This window comes from Muscardinus avellanarius, assembly GCF_963383645.1.
Source record: "Muscardinus avellanarius genome assembly, chromosome: 3".
In the NCBI taxonomy this organism is placed as follows: domain Eukaryota; kingdom Metazoa; phylum Chordata; class Mammalia; order Rodentia; family Gliridae; genus Muscardinus; species Muscardinus avellanarius.
Window position 1 is genome coordinate 159,586,383 of NC_137788.1, and position 15,188 is coordinate 159,601,570.

Genomic DNA, 15,188 nt, shown 5'->3' on the forward strand with positions numbered 1-15,188 from the left:
GCCAGGGCTCTCTCCAAACAGAGCTGGAATCACCACGGAAGAGGGTCCCTTGACAAGGACACGGGGTGACAGTGCGTACTCACCCGGTGCACCTGGTCGTGCGCACTCCACCCCGTGAGGTGGCAGAGCAGACACTGCCCCTCGCAGGGAGCCCGGAGCCGCGGGCAGGCTGCCTGTGAGCCCCGCACCCGGCTCCCCGCTTGCCCTCTGCACCTGTCCCATCCACGCCAAGCTCATCTTTGGGAAGTGGGCTGCTTTCTGGGCCACATGCACCTGGGCAAAATGAGCTCCTTAGCACGTGGCAACCATCCCGAGGACAGGCAAGGCGGGAGGCGGAGAGGACTGAGGCAAGGCGGGGACGCAACCCACGGCGGCGCCCACGACTAGGACGAACAGGGGCTCCAGAGGAATCCTTGAAATCTCTGACCAGTCTGAATCCTAACCGCAGTAAATCCATGGGCATGTACACTTAACATCTAAACACAAGTTAACAATATTTTGTTAAACCCATCTTAGGAGGGAGGGGAGTCTAAACGAGGAGAGGCAGGATCTGGGGCCCGAGGTCTTGCTGGCCACAGCGATGGGGGCATTTCTGCTCCCAGCAGTCCTTGCAGCATGCTGAACCTGGGGTTGGTGGGCTCCAAGCTAGCAGCCGTGCTGACCGTTGGGGATGAGGTGCCTGTCGGCCCTAAGGCCGTTCTTCAAACAGTGTCCGTCTTTGCTTACAGCTTCCTCTTGCTCTTTCTCCTCTTCCTCTTCCTCTTCCTCTTCATCTTCATCATCACTCCTCACATCTTGAATGTTCTAAGCAAAGGAAAGAGTTGGCTGTGAGTGACCACCTCCCAGGGAGAGTCCTGAGTCAGTACATCGACATAGAGGCCCTTTAGAGGGATGGCTCCCTTTAAAGCAAGCCTGTATCCTCACAACCAGCACTACTCATGAGGGTAGGATGCACCCCAGGACATAAAACAAACCAAAATTAAAATTCAACTGAAACTGAGATTACAAACTGAAATTAATATCAAATTGACATTAAAATTAAAATTACGAACTGAAAGAAAACTGATCTCAACAAACTGCAATGAAAAAAAGTGAAATTATGCAAAATGTATTTCCAGACCATAATGGAATTAACTAGGAATCAGTACTATCACAACAGCAATAGAAAAATCTTGAAACACTTAGAAATTAAATAACACCCTTCTAAATAATTAATGAGTCAAAAAGTAAGCGTCAATGAATAGTAGAAAATATTTTGAATGAAATGAAATAAAAATGCAACACATTCTTTCAAGTATGGCTAAAATACTGTCCTTGAAAGGAAACTTAAAGCATTAATTATTTATATTGAGAAAAAAGAAAGCTCTCAAAGAATTTTAATTTTAAGAAAGCAGAAAAAGGAGAGTAAAATAAACCCAAAGCAAGCAAAATAAAGAATAAAGATAAAAGAAAACAAAATTGAAAAAAATAAGAAAAAGAAATAAGCCCAAAAGCTGGTTCTTTGAAAAGACCCCTACTATTGATAATTTGTTACAAGACTGACAAAAAAGGAAAAGTTACCAGAAAATAAAAAGGTGATATGACTATGGATACTGCAGACAATATAAGAATAATAACAGAATGCTATTAATATATCTATGCTGGTGTAGACAACAATTTAGTGAACTAGAGCAGTGTCTCAAAAACTTAAAATGACTAGAACTTACCCAAGATGAAATAATAACCTGAATACTCACATAACTATAAAATAAACTGAAGTTTTAGTAAAAAAAAAAAAATTGAAAAAGAACAGCATCAGGCCCAAATGGTTTCACTGGCAAATTCTATGACATATAAAGAGAGAGAAGAAATACTACCATGTTTCTATAATTTCTTTCAGAAAACAGAAAACAAGGGGACATGTTTTAATTGATATTGTAAGTCCAGTGTTATCCTGGCAAAACCAGACATTGACAGTAAAGGTTAAGACAATGAGAGACTAGCAACTAATTAACACAGACATAGAAGTTCTCAACAAAATATTCCCAATCACATGAGCGATGTGCAACTAATAATCCTCCATGATGAATCTATCCAGTAATGCAGGCTGGCCCAATAATATTGGAAATAATTTATGTAACCTTTCATATTAACAATCTAAAGAAGAAAATAATAGATGACATTAATTGATGTAGAAAAATCATGTGACATGATTCCTCACGTATTCATGTCAGAAAGCCTCTTGGCAAGGAAAGATTATGAAAGAAGCCACTCCACTTACTAAAAGGTGATACAAAAATCTTAGCCGGGCGTGGTGGCGCACGCTGGCAATCCCAGGCTGAGACCCGAGGATCGTGGCTCTCAGACAGCCTCAGCTACTTAGTGAGGCCCTCTGTAACTCAGTGAGACCCGGTTTCAAAATAAAGAATAAAAATAAGGCAAGGGCTGTAGCTCGGAGGTCAAATGCCCCTGGGTTCCATCCCCAGACCCGCAAAAACAAAACAAAACAGAACAAAACAACTTAATGCCAGCATCAGACCTGTGAATGAGTGAATGCTTTTCCCCTGAGATGCGAGGCAAGGATGTCCACTTTTACCAATCTTATTCAACATTGTATTGAAAATATTAGTTAAGATAATAAAGTAAGATGATGGAATAAAATGCATGGAGATAGAAGGAAGGAAGGAAGGATGGATCTCTATCTGCAGATGTCATGATTATCTACCTCTAAGGATTAATAAGTGAGTCTGGCAAGTTTTGCAGGACAGAAGATACACACACACACACACACACACACGCGCGCGCGCGCGCGCGCGCGCACATCATGATCTTGATTACTAAACACTAACATGGTAGACTCTCAAAAGATATTAGGTTCTAGTCCCTGGAACCTGTGGATGTTATCTGATAGAGCAGAGTTTCTGAAGATGTGATTAAGTCAAGGACTTCGAGATGAGAAGACTATCCTGAGATACCAATGTGAGTCCTCAGTGCCACCATACATGTCCTTATGAAAGAGGTAGAGGAAATCCCACACACAACCGTGAAGCAAGATGAAGACAGGAGGGTGGGATAGACACCACAAGAAGCCACGAGGAACACAGCCCAGATTGTGCTGGAGGACCTCCAAGGGAGGCACAGCCCCCCACACCTCGATTCCTGCTGACTGCGGACTCCACCTCGGGCACCGTGAGAGGACTTTCCTTTTCTAAGCATTGTTTGTAGTCATTTGTTGCAGTGGCCATAAAAGGTAATACAACTAACAGTGTCCAATTAAACACTGACATTTAAAAATGTGCACTGTTCACAATAGTGTCACAAATGACATAGGTATACCTCTAAAAGGTGCGTGTAGGATGTGCATGTAAGGTCTGCAGAACTCTGATGATGAGGGGCTGGAGACCTAATCGATTGCAGAAACATACTATGTTCACAGGTTGGAAGACTAGACATGGCAGAAATATTAATTACCTGCAAGTTAATCTAAAGTTTCCACATGCTACCAAACAAAATCCCAGCAGAAACTGTGTAGATACAAACAGGCTAATTCTAAAACTCATGTGGAGAGAGAAACAAAACACAACAGCCACAAAAACAAGTGGAATGGCTAAAGTGATTCTGAAAAAGAAGAGTAAAATGGGAGGACTTATTACATCACCCAACTTTAAGACATACTATAAGGTTGCAATAATAAGACAGGGTGGTATTGGTGAAAAGATAAGCATTGGATTATTAGAACAGAATAGAGACTCTAGAAATATATTCATGCAAATATGGACAACTTGATGGAAATTCAAGGCAATTCAATGGAGAGAGAATAGTCTTTTGGCGAATTATGTTAGAATAATTGGACATCTACAGGCAAAAGGTAAACTCTGATTCAAATGTTGTAACTTATGCAAAAGTCAACTCAAAATGAATCATAGATATAAATGTAAAACTATAAAGCTTTTAGAAGAGAACTCATGACTTAAGCAATGAGTTCTTAGACATGTAGAAAAATTACAGTTCATCAGAGAAAAAAACTGATAAATGAGATGTCATCAAAAGTAAAAAACATTTCTTTTATGAAAGATACTACTCAGAGAATGAAAAATAAAAGCTACATACTGGGAGAAACTATTTGCAAATCACTATTTGCAGTTGTCCAGCCTGCATGTATAATTACTTTCAAAGCTCAATAATAAAACAGTGTTTTCTAAAAATGGGCAAAAGACATAAAAATAGGCACTTAATCAAATAAAACTCAGAATGATAAGTAAACACTATGAAAAAATGCTCCTTCCAACTAGCTGTTAAGAAAATAAAAACCAAAGCCATGCTGAGGCGTGGCCACAAGCCCCTTACGACTACGGTGAAGTGGGAGAGACTGACAATACAAGATCTCACGAGGAGCCGTGGGGCTGAGGCTAAGGGTACACAGACTCTGGAAAAGAGCACGGCAGTTACAATAAAGTTCTACATACACGCACTGCAGTGCCGGCTTCCTGCACCTCAAGAGTGGCATTCTGTATGCACTGGACTGTCACAGAAATTGGCTCTAATTTTTTTCTTCTACAAATCATGGACAGACAGACCAGTGGAATAAAACAGAGAGCCCAGAAGTAGAGCCTCACATCGATGGCTGGATGGGTTTTGACCAGGGTGCCACGCCCAGTCTACAGGGAAAGGAGAATCTTTCCAACAAACGGTTTCATTTCACTGGTCTGTCTGTCCATCTGTCCATATCCCGGAACCACACCGTCTTCACAACAGTAACTGTGAGAATCAGAAGTGTGAGTCCTCCGGCTTTGTTCTTTGTCAAGATTGGGCTTTTCAGGGAGCCTAAGGCTTGTACATTCTGTGGAGTTGAGATCTACGCTGTTCAAAACAGGAACTTAAGAGTGGCCTGTTCACAGTTCCCTCATCTGTAGAAGAAAAAAAAACTCAGAGCCAATTTCTGTGATAGTCCAATGTATGCAGATGCCACCTCTTGAGTTTCAGAGCCCGACACAAAAGCTCCTTTTTATAACGCTCCAATTTGCCATTGTAAAATGGCATATGTTCTCTTTTAACTTACTAAGTAACAAACAATACTTTATTAAATTATAATCAAATTGTTTAATTTAGTAATAATTTAATTCTTCTTATTAAATTATGGTTTATTACTTAATTTCTTTCTAATTTCCTGAGAACTTTTTTATTTTGCTAAGACTTTAAGGAATTGAAAGGACATGGTGGTACACACTTATACTTCCAGCTACTCTGGAAATGACAAGTTTGAGACCAGCCGGAGCAACTTAAGAGAGGTCGGCATGTGTGAGGCCCTGGGTTCGATTCCCAGCACCAAATGACATCTTCCTTGTAATCCTGTGAGACTGTAATTCTGTACCCATTACATAAACATCCATTTCCCTCTCTCCCCAATCCCTGGTGAACATCATTGAGATTTCTGTCTCTATGAATTGGACTGTTCTAGACGCCTCATATCAGTGATCTCATACAGTATTTATCCTTGATAAATGTAAAAAGACACTTAGCTTAATATCCTCAGGTTCTGTCCATGTCCGAGGGTGTGTCAGAATTTATTCTTTGAAGGTAAATAACATTCCATTGCAGGCAGGAACCACAGTTTACTCGCCCATTGACCCACCAATTGACACTTAGATTGCATCCATGTTAGCTAGTGATAACAGTGCTGCCATGACCAGTGGGTACAAACATCAGCTTTAAATTCTTTGAGGCATATACCCAGAAGTGGAATTGCTAGATCATATGGTATGTCTATGTTTGATGCGTGTCGGGTACATTACCACCAACTGGTCCACAATGGAGGAGCCAAGCAAGAAGCTCTGCTACCCAGAGATTCCCAACTGCCATGGCATGAGCGAGCGGAGGAACGGCTCGGCCCTAGTGCGGGAAGCTGCCGGAGCCGGTCCCTGGAGCCCTGCAGTCATCTGGTCCTGCTGGGATCCACCTCAGCCCAGCCCGGGGCGTGGTACAGACAGCAGTCTCCTCGAGAGGACACGGGGTGACAAAGATTGGGACACTACCCTGTGTTCTGACTACAAAACAGAATGGAAAATGTTCACCAACTAGGAACCTGGACTCATCTTCTTCCACTACGATGTCCATTAAGATGTCTTGCCCCTAAGTGTGAGAGCCTAAACTAGACGCCCAAGCTGGTGGCGCAGACGGAGACCCTGCGCTTCCTGCAGGGGAAGCTGCGCCCGCGGCTGAGCCAGGATGCTGTCTCCAACAAGCGCCTACTGCTGAGTGAGGCCCAAGGCCAAGTGACCTGGAGTTTAACTGGAGTAGCCAGGGAAGTGTGGGGCAAAGATCATTTCAGGGGAGAGCAGCGGCCTTTGTAAAGGCTCTGAGAAAGATGAGAAGGAGCTCGTCCAGAGCCTGGAAGGCCGGCCCTGCTAAGGCAGGTTGAAAAGATGGAGCGCGGCCTCAGTGAGGCCAGCCAGCCAGCCTGGGCCACGCTGAGGACTTCACGGGTCAGGAGTGGAGGCTCAGGTTTGCTTCCAAGGCTAATGGAAGCCCTGGGGAGCCAGCCCCGGTCAAGGGGGTCAAGGGCTCAAAACAGAGAAGGTGCCTGCCCTCAGGAACTCCTGCAGCAACCGGGTCTTGGCATATGCGGCCTGGTGGTTTTGTGCTGGTGAAGTCAGAAAGGTTACAGAATTTGGCCTAGGAGGCTGGGGTCGGAGTCCAGGAGAGAAATGTCTGTAGGTGGCATAGTAGTAGGGTCGTTCGACAATGAGAAGAGGTGTTCGATAAGAAAGAAACAGTGTCTGACCGCCGCCGGCCCTGGACGGAGCTTCTCCAGGCATCTAGTCCAGCTTCTGTCTGATGCTGATTATGTTCCTCATAATCACCCAAGCCAAAGACGCGCATATGCCTGCCTGGGCCCTCTGCCAATCCACTGCCGACTTCCTTGTCTACACAGTGCTGGCATTCACCCCTTATAGCTTCTACCCATCACACCAAGTTCCACGCCTTTGGAGTACACACACACACACACACACACACACACACACACACACCCACACCTGGGCGCAGTGGCACATGCCTATAACTTGGGAGACTCACACAGGAAGATGGCAGGGTCAAGGTTGATGCATGATCATTTAGTGAGACCCTGTTTCAAAACTAAAAAATAAGTCGGGCTTACCTGTTATCCCAGTACTTGGGAGGCGGAGACTGAAGGATTGCAGGTTTGAGGCTAGCCTCAACAACTCAGCAAGGCATTTAGCAACTTAATGAGACCCTGTTTCAAAACTGCTTTTGGTTCCATTTTTTATAGAATTTTAAGATTCCAGCATATATATATATATATATATATATATATATATATATATATGCGTCAATTTTACATAATTTGCCTTCTAGTTAAGGTAAATGCCTGGGACTGGTATGTATTTAAAAATTACTGTAAAAAATAAAAATAATAAGCTGGGCATGGTGGCTCACACTTGTAATCCCAGCATTTGGGAGGCTGAGGTGGGAGGATCCGGGTTCGCAGACAGCCTCAGCTACTTAGTGAGGCCCTTTACAACTTAGTGAGACCCTGTTTCAAAATAAAGAATAAAAAATAGGACTGGGGTGTAGCTCAGAGGTAGAAATGCCCCTGGGTTCCACCTCCAGTAAAAAATAAGAATAATAAACCTTGACAATGAAAAATGAAATTAGTAATGTTGGCAGGATAAAATGTTCAAGTCCAGTAAGGCCTCATCTCTGCCCACGGTGCTTCCCCATCTCTAGGGAGGACATCTGTACTAGAGCCTTAACAGAATTGCAGTTGTCTTTTTGAATTGCTGTCACCAACGCTGAGCTTGAGAATCTCACTTTGTGGTGACATCAAAAGCCCACGAGGTGGTGGTGACCCGCACCGCCCACCACACTGTAAATGACTCCGAGGCTCTGTCCACCCTCAGAAGCGAGACGGAGCTTAGTTCAACAAGCATCTCTCACCCTTTGGGAAGCAAACTGTGGCTTTCACTGCATGAAAACAGAAGCACTCTCAAAGAGTTCAATTTTTCTGAACTACTAGCAAAATACATTCCTTTTGTTACGTTAGCTCTTATTATCCAAGTTGACAAGGCCACAAAAGAAAAAAAAAATGAATTTTTCCTTTATTTCTCTTCCTCAAAGGAGGTGGCCTCAATTTAAGTTGGTTCTGTGAGACGTGGCTGCACAGGATGTTCTCCTTTGAGGAACGTGGAGTGTACATCTTCTAGACCCGCTGCTCACGTCTTCTCGCGTGCACAGGAGCAGTTAGTTTGTGGTTCTTGATGAACGGGAGGTCCTCACCCAGAAGGCGGCGAGTGGGGCTGGAGATGCTGCACTTAATCTCTGGGCGACACTGGGCCGAGGGGCGCAGCCCACACTGCCCAGCGGGGCTGCTTGGCAAGCCAGGAACCTTCTAGACTGCCGCTCTCCGTGAAAAGAACCAGTCCAAACACAGTCACCCTGGGGACTTTCAAGTTTGGAAATTCCATGATTTCAAATATCTTCTATTTTCTTAGTCCAGAAAAGCAGTGTAAAATTAGAAATATGTTTCACTTCATATAATAAATGGTTCTTTTAAAATAATTAGTAAATCATTTCATAAAGTGAATCATGGTTTTATTCTCTGGAAATGTGCTATTTAAAGAATTCTGTTCTACTAAGAATCCCAGTGTGCTTATTTCAATAGGCTGTATTTCCATTTGTAAGGTTTTTGGTCTTTGTTAGCAGAGAACATCTGTGTAGCACAAGAGTCTACGACTTTGCTAAGCTCTGCAAGCTGGGCTGTTTGCGGAGGTCTAGCCGGCTGCTGCTCGGAAGGGGAGGAAGAGTGCAGCTATCTCTGGTTTAGGAAGCAGACCCAGTACAAGCAGGGAAGGCCATGTGCCCTCCTCCAGGGCTGGCGAGGACACACCCAGCTTATTTTCTCTACTTAATCTAGTAGATCACAGCCTAGGAGGTGGCATCACTTAGGTTAACAGGAAGGAGAAAGCTGTCAAAAATTCCAATGTGCACCAAGGGCCATTCTGTATTAGTCTTAAGTGTAATTATACTATTCTCCGGAGTAAAATATCTATATATATCGGGCAAATAATAATGACCTTTTCATGAGCTGGCTTGTATAAAATACTCCTGAATTCCTGAGGGGGCCTTTTAAGTGATGGTCCTCAGAAAGATTTAAGCCCCTGTCACCAAATATCATGATTTCCCATTTCAGAGGAAAGGCTCCGATGACAGGCTGATGAAGCAAGAGAAAGCTTAGCAAGAAGGAAGTTAACCTCCAACAAGAGAATAAAATTCACTCGGGAGGCTGAGACCGGAGGATCGAGGTTCCTGGCCAGCCTCAGCTACTTAGTGAGGCCCTTTGCAACTTAGTGAGACCCTGTTTCAAAAATAAAGAATCAAAAATAGGGCAGGGGGTGTAGCTTGGAGGTTGAATGCCCCTGGGTTCCACCCCCAGATCTGCAAAAAGAAAAGAAAAGAAGAGAAGAGAAAAGAAAAGAAAAGAAAATTTGCCACCGCCACCCAAACAGAGGAAATGAGATCGCCCATGCGAAGACAAGTTAAAGGTTTTCATCAAAATTTCTACCTCAACGAAAATGGGCAGCAAAATGTGAGTAGCAGCAACCACGCAGGAAAGTGGGCTGCATCGATGGAAGCCATCTGTGCAAAAGCAGCCAGGCGCCCTGCCCGCTGCATCAGTCACGCTGCACCTCACACACTGCGCCCAGCGCCCAGTGCCACGCGGAGGTCTGAACGGCATGGAGCGGGTGAGAGTCAGGTGGGGGGAGCAGCGCCACAGCGTCCCCTCGAGGCAGGCTGGGAGAATGGGCCCTTCATCCTGTGGGAGCCAAGTTGAGGGTCGGGTATCATGGCTGGTCCCTGAGGGGCGACCCCGGGTCCTGTGAGGCTCTCTTGAGTCACAATAACTGGGACAGTGGTAGCAACACCCTGCCAAATCCTCTCGTGTATGATCTCTCTCTCTCTCTCTCTCTCTCTCTCTCTCTCTCTCTCTCTCTCTCTCAGCTGATGTGAGGAGGAAAACAACAGCAAGGAAAGCTCCACGCTTGCCTGGGCCTCCTCTCGCTCCTGGAGTGCCCTTGCTGACCCCAGACATCACGGACCAGGCCTCTACGCCATAAATCATTGAGTCGCCAAAGCCCACATTCCAGGGCAAAATGAAACATCCTAAACGTGAACTGCTTTTACCCTTGTCTTCAAACTGGATGTGTTTTCAAGAATCAGTTTTCTTTTGTGTCACATGAAGCTCTCTTCTAAGACTTACGTCAGGGGAGAGGGGAGGTGGACACACCTTGTGGCCACAGAAAGTAGTGGGAGTGAGCAGGGCCAGCACTGACCCATGTGGCCTCTTGCACCTGTTTTGACCAATCTCTCTGGCCCAAAAGTCTGTCAGTAAAACTTTCACATCCTGGTGTGAACATGCAGATTTAGTAACGAGCCATGACTTGTGCCTGTCCCCCGCTCACAGCTCAGATTTCATGGGAGACATCTGTGGGTGTGAGTGTGCATGTACACGTGTGCATGTGTATCTGCAGCTCTACTAATAAAATGGAGATGATCTGTTTTTTCAGGATTGTGTAAAAATGCATTCCATTTTTGTGAGGTGGTTTGTAATCACGGGCATAAGGAATGTCAGAGCGCCTCTGATCTCTTTCTACTTGGATCTTCCCCAGTCCTCACTCTGGCTCCCAACTGTAGCAACACATATGTGCCTGGTGGCTCGGGCAGCATCGTCACCATCACTGTGTGGGGCAGAGGACAGCTGGCGGACTCCAGGCTCCAGGTGTCCGGGGAATGCTTGCGTTAGGTGGCTCTGCTCCTGAGAATGCCCCTTAGGTTGGCAACCGCTCCAGTTAGCCTCTGATTGGTCAAATGACTTGACTAGTCCAGTTATCTCCAAAGAACTGATCTTTGGAAAAGCACTGCTAGAAAACATGTTAAAGAAGAAAGTTGAAAGTGTGCAAAGGGTACCAATATGTGACAAAGTACGGTCAGTCCTCCATCAAGTAATCCGGGACATGGCCGGGGAGCGAGGCGTGCGGCCCGCATGTGGCTGCCCGCAGCTGCAGGCCCTGGGGTGACAGCCCTCAGCCAGGCTCTCATTCGGCTGCTCTCCTTACCTGCTTCCAAAGCAACAAGGGTGGGCTAGGGGAAGCCTAAGAGAAATACAGTTTTACTTAAAAACACAAAAACTCTAAGGCAATCCCTGTCTACCAGAGGCCAGCTGGTCTGCATGGCTCGCTGGGTTTCCAACAGAAGGTGACCCTCACACCACTGCCCCGTCACTGCTTTCTACGACAGGCCAAGCAAGACTCATTGCAGGGAAGAGCAAGAAGGATTCCCAAGTGGCTTGTAAAAAGATACTAAACTTCTGGTTTAAGAGAATATCAGGGCAGCGTTACCCTGGAATCTAGGCCCCACTTGGGGTCTAGTCGTGGTCTGCACGGCCCGTGGGGAGCCCTTACCCCGCTTTGCCTTCACATCTTTGCTGGGCAGGTGAGCCCTCCTTGAGGTTCACCTCCATCTCAGCTTAGTGATAGGTCGGGTCCCCCCTCCTCTCCCTTCCCCCCATGTGACCCCTCAGCGGGGACAGGAGGCAGACCCGGAAGCCAGAAGTGGAAATATCGTGAGACTCTAGGTGTCATGAGACTCCAAACATTGTGAGACAGACTCCAGAGGTCATGAGACCACAGATGTCGCAAGAGAATCGGCATGCCTATAAGACATCGTTGATTCCAATCCACCACGTGACAGCCGGTGGACTGGGACTACGCGCAACTCTCCACATGTGTGACTCGTTGGTCCCTTCCCCCACAGCCTGCTGACTCCCCGAGAGTGCCAGGTCCGAATAAAGCAACAGCTTTTGATACCTGGCTGGTATTTTACCTTCTTCGCGACTCACTAGCTCCATTTTCAACGTTGCATTTGGTGCACAAAATCCGGGAGGATTGTTTTTGTATTTTTTCCCTTTCCTTTCTCTTTTTGACCATAGGACTCTCCAATCCGCCAGCTGTTTGCCTACGAGGTCCTGCGCCAGCACTAGGCTTGCAGGAACAGCTCGCCTACCACCACTGCCACAATGTGCATGCTCCGCACAGGCACCGCCCAAACCTCCACCTATCCAGCTGTCACCGGTGCCAGCGCTGCAGGCCGCTTGGGCCCCGTGGCCCAGCCTTGGCACCCGCCACATGTACTTCACAACTGCTCAGGCCCCGCTGCACACCCAACAGCCGCCCGCCCATCACCAACATTTGGCTCAGCCCTCCTGTCACCGCCCAAACCCCGCCCAGGGCCATAGCCACCCGTGCTGGGCGGCACTGCTCCACTTTGTACTTCGGCACTAGGTAAGCTCCCTCTTCCCTTGGTCAGTGGGTTCCGGCTTTCTGCCTTCAGACTTGGGTTCAATACTGGTCTGCTGGGACCCAAAACCAAGCACGTGGGGCCCCTTGTCTTCCAGTCCATTGGACCACTCGTCTGAGACTGGGCCGTCAGTTTGAGAAGCCCAGTTCACAGAGGTTTAACAGTGTCATGTTGTTCATTCTTGCCTGCGGACCAATTATGGGGAGCCAAGCCTCCCAAACAGATTCCCAGTCCCCAGCGGGTCATCTTCTTGCTAATCTACGAACTCTAGGTTTGGTGGGGACTGTGTCCAGGACGGTTAATTTTTTCTGTATGGAGGTCTGGCCTAATTACGAGTTAGATAATGGGTCGCGGTGGCTGAGGCTGGCAGTTTACCGATCTCCACAACTTTTGTAAGTGGTCCGGTAAATGGTCTGAAGTCCTTTATGTTCAAGCTTTTTTTTGTATGTGTTCCCGACTCCCCCCGCCCCCACTCTACTGCCCAGGTCATCAAGTCATGCCGGCTGGGGTTTCCTGCCAGTCGCAGTCTCCATCTTGGTCGCCATGTGGCAGCACACAGACGCCACCTGGTGGTCTTTCTGGGTTACAGGCTAACTCGCCGTTGCCTGTGCCAGCCTGCAATTTTGCTGAGTCACAGGCACAGTCGCCATTTTGTGGCGACACATGGGTGCCGGAGTCGGCCTGGCTGGGTCACAGGCACCGCTTTCTGAGGACCCTGACGCACAGGGTCTCTCCTCGGCACCCTGGCCACCATCCTATTCCAGGGCAGCCTTCCACTCTAACCCACTCCTTCCCCACCACCATCCTCCCTTAAAGAATCAACTCAGGACGACGTTACCCTCTATAACCTCTTAGATCCATCTACTGAGGCAGGATGTGTGGTGCTGGCAACTCATTTCATTGGGCAATCAGCCCCTGATATTCAGAAAAAATTTTAAAAGGCTGAGGACGGTCCTTAAACACTTATTCAAGATTCGGTTAACATGGCATTTCAAGCTTTTAATTCCAGAGAGGAACAGGTGGAGGTGAAACATACGCTCCGGCTTTGCCAGAGGCAGATTTGCAGGCCCGAGCCCTGGTAGCTGCCCTGCGGCCAGCGGAGGAAGCTCAGCCTCGGGGTGACGCGCACCACCTGGGGTGGAGGACAGCAACGACAACTACCTCTGGGAGCCTGTTTTAAATATGGACTCAATGGTCACTGGGCCTGTAGCTGCCCTCAGCCACGTTCACCAACCAGACCACGCCTGGCATGTGGCCAGGAGGGACACTGGAAAAGCAAGTGCCCTTGGAAAAGTGGTGAGCTCCAGGTGCTCAACACAGGGGGACCACCCTTCCAGACTAGGCCCTGCCGCTGGCCCTACTCGGCCTGGCTGAAGACTGATGGCTTCCGGATCCCTCAAGCTCAATCCCCCCGCCAGGCTCAGGGTAACTCTCAAGGTAGCGGGTAAGCCAATCTCCGTTTTGGTTGCCTACTCAGTGCTTCCATCCTTTTCAAGTCCTAGTTTTCCTTTTCCGATCTCAGTACAGGGGATTGATGACAAGCCCTCTTGCCCAAATATTACAGGCCCTCTTTTACAGGACAAAATTGCTCTGCCTGAGGCTCAGGCCAGAGGTAGCCATTAGCCTAATACAAAATCCCCTACACGTGGGACCTGCGGTGCTTCAGCATTTCCTAAGTCCCTTGTTTTATTCTCTCAAGCAACAGCTGGTTAGTGAAGTCAGTGCCTCCTGTTCTACTGCACTGCTGTGCCTCCCCAAGGAGGCCTTCGCCTCTCCTTTCCTACCCACCAAATGAGGGGACACTTGACAGGACAGGACTGGCAAACTGACTTCACCCATATGCCATCTCACAAAAAACTAAAATCTCTTCTTACCATGGTTGATACCCTAACAGGTTGGGTAGAGGCTTTCCCCTCAAAGGATGAAATGGCCATCATGGTGGCCAATGTTTTATGCTCAGACATCACCCCTCAGTTTGGACTCCCTAACTCCTTACAGTCTGATAATGGACCAGCTTTTATTTCTAAGGTTACTCAACAGGTGGCCCAAGCCCTTGGCATTTCTTGGAAGCTCCACATCCCATATCAACCGTAGTCATCAGGAAAGCTAGAAAAAGTGAATGGGATTCTTAAAAACCATCTAACTAAATTCTCTCTGGAGCTGCGGGTATTGTGGCCTGAGCTCCTGCCACTAGCTCTGGCCCGTTTGAGGGCCACCCCTCGAAGCCCCACCTTCATGAGCCCCTTTGAATGGCTGTATGGTCGTCCTTTCCTGCTTAATCACACTCTCCCTTCGGAACCCCCTCCTTTGGCTTCCTATCTTCTTTACTTGTCCTTTCTCAGGCACCTTCTCAGGGAACATGCTGACCAGTATGTTCCCCAAACTGGGACTGAAACAGCAGCTCCACACCCAGCAGTCAAGGCCATTAAGCCAGGGGACCAAGTCCTCCTCAAGTCTCTTCAACCAACCCCCCCACCCAACCATGGTGGACTCGGTCTTTCACAGTGATCCTCACCACACTTACTGCAGCCAAACTCCTGGGGCACCCCAACTGGCATCACCTTACCCGGCTAAAATGGACTCCATTACAACAGCCTCATGACAAAGTCTCCTGCACAGTGTTGGGGTCCACTGAGCTCCGTTTTTCTCAGCATGATTCTCTTTAATGCTTTTATTTCAGCAGGTCCACTTGTCTACATAGTACAGTGCTCTCCCTCTCTGGATGCCAGACAGCCATAAGTATTAAACTCTCTAAAATCCGTTACTGATGCTCCTGACCCCAAAGCATGTTTTTCAATTGACCAGACTGACCCAAACCCACTCCCTGCTGAAAAGAG

At 47.3% G+C, this 15,188-nt stretch overlaps 1 protein-coding gene across 1 annotated transcript in view; it reads right to left on the minus strand.

Moving 5' to 3' along the window:
- Positions 1-645: 645 nt before the first annotated feature.
- CERS3 (ceramide synthase 3) overlaps positions 646-15,188 on the minus strand; it is a gene marked incomplete at both ends in the record, with an annotated part of 60,533 nt that continues 45,990 nt past the window's right edge. The window contains one exon of the mRNA XM_080692816.1: positions 646-804. Coding sequence (XP_080548942.1) covers positions 646-804 — 159 coding nt within the window. The remainder of the gene's footprint in view (positions 805-15,188) is intronic.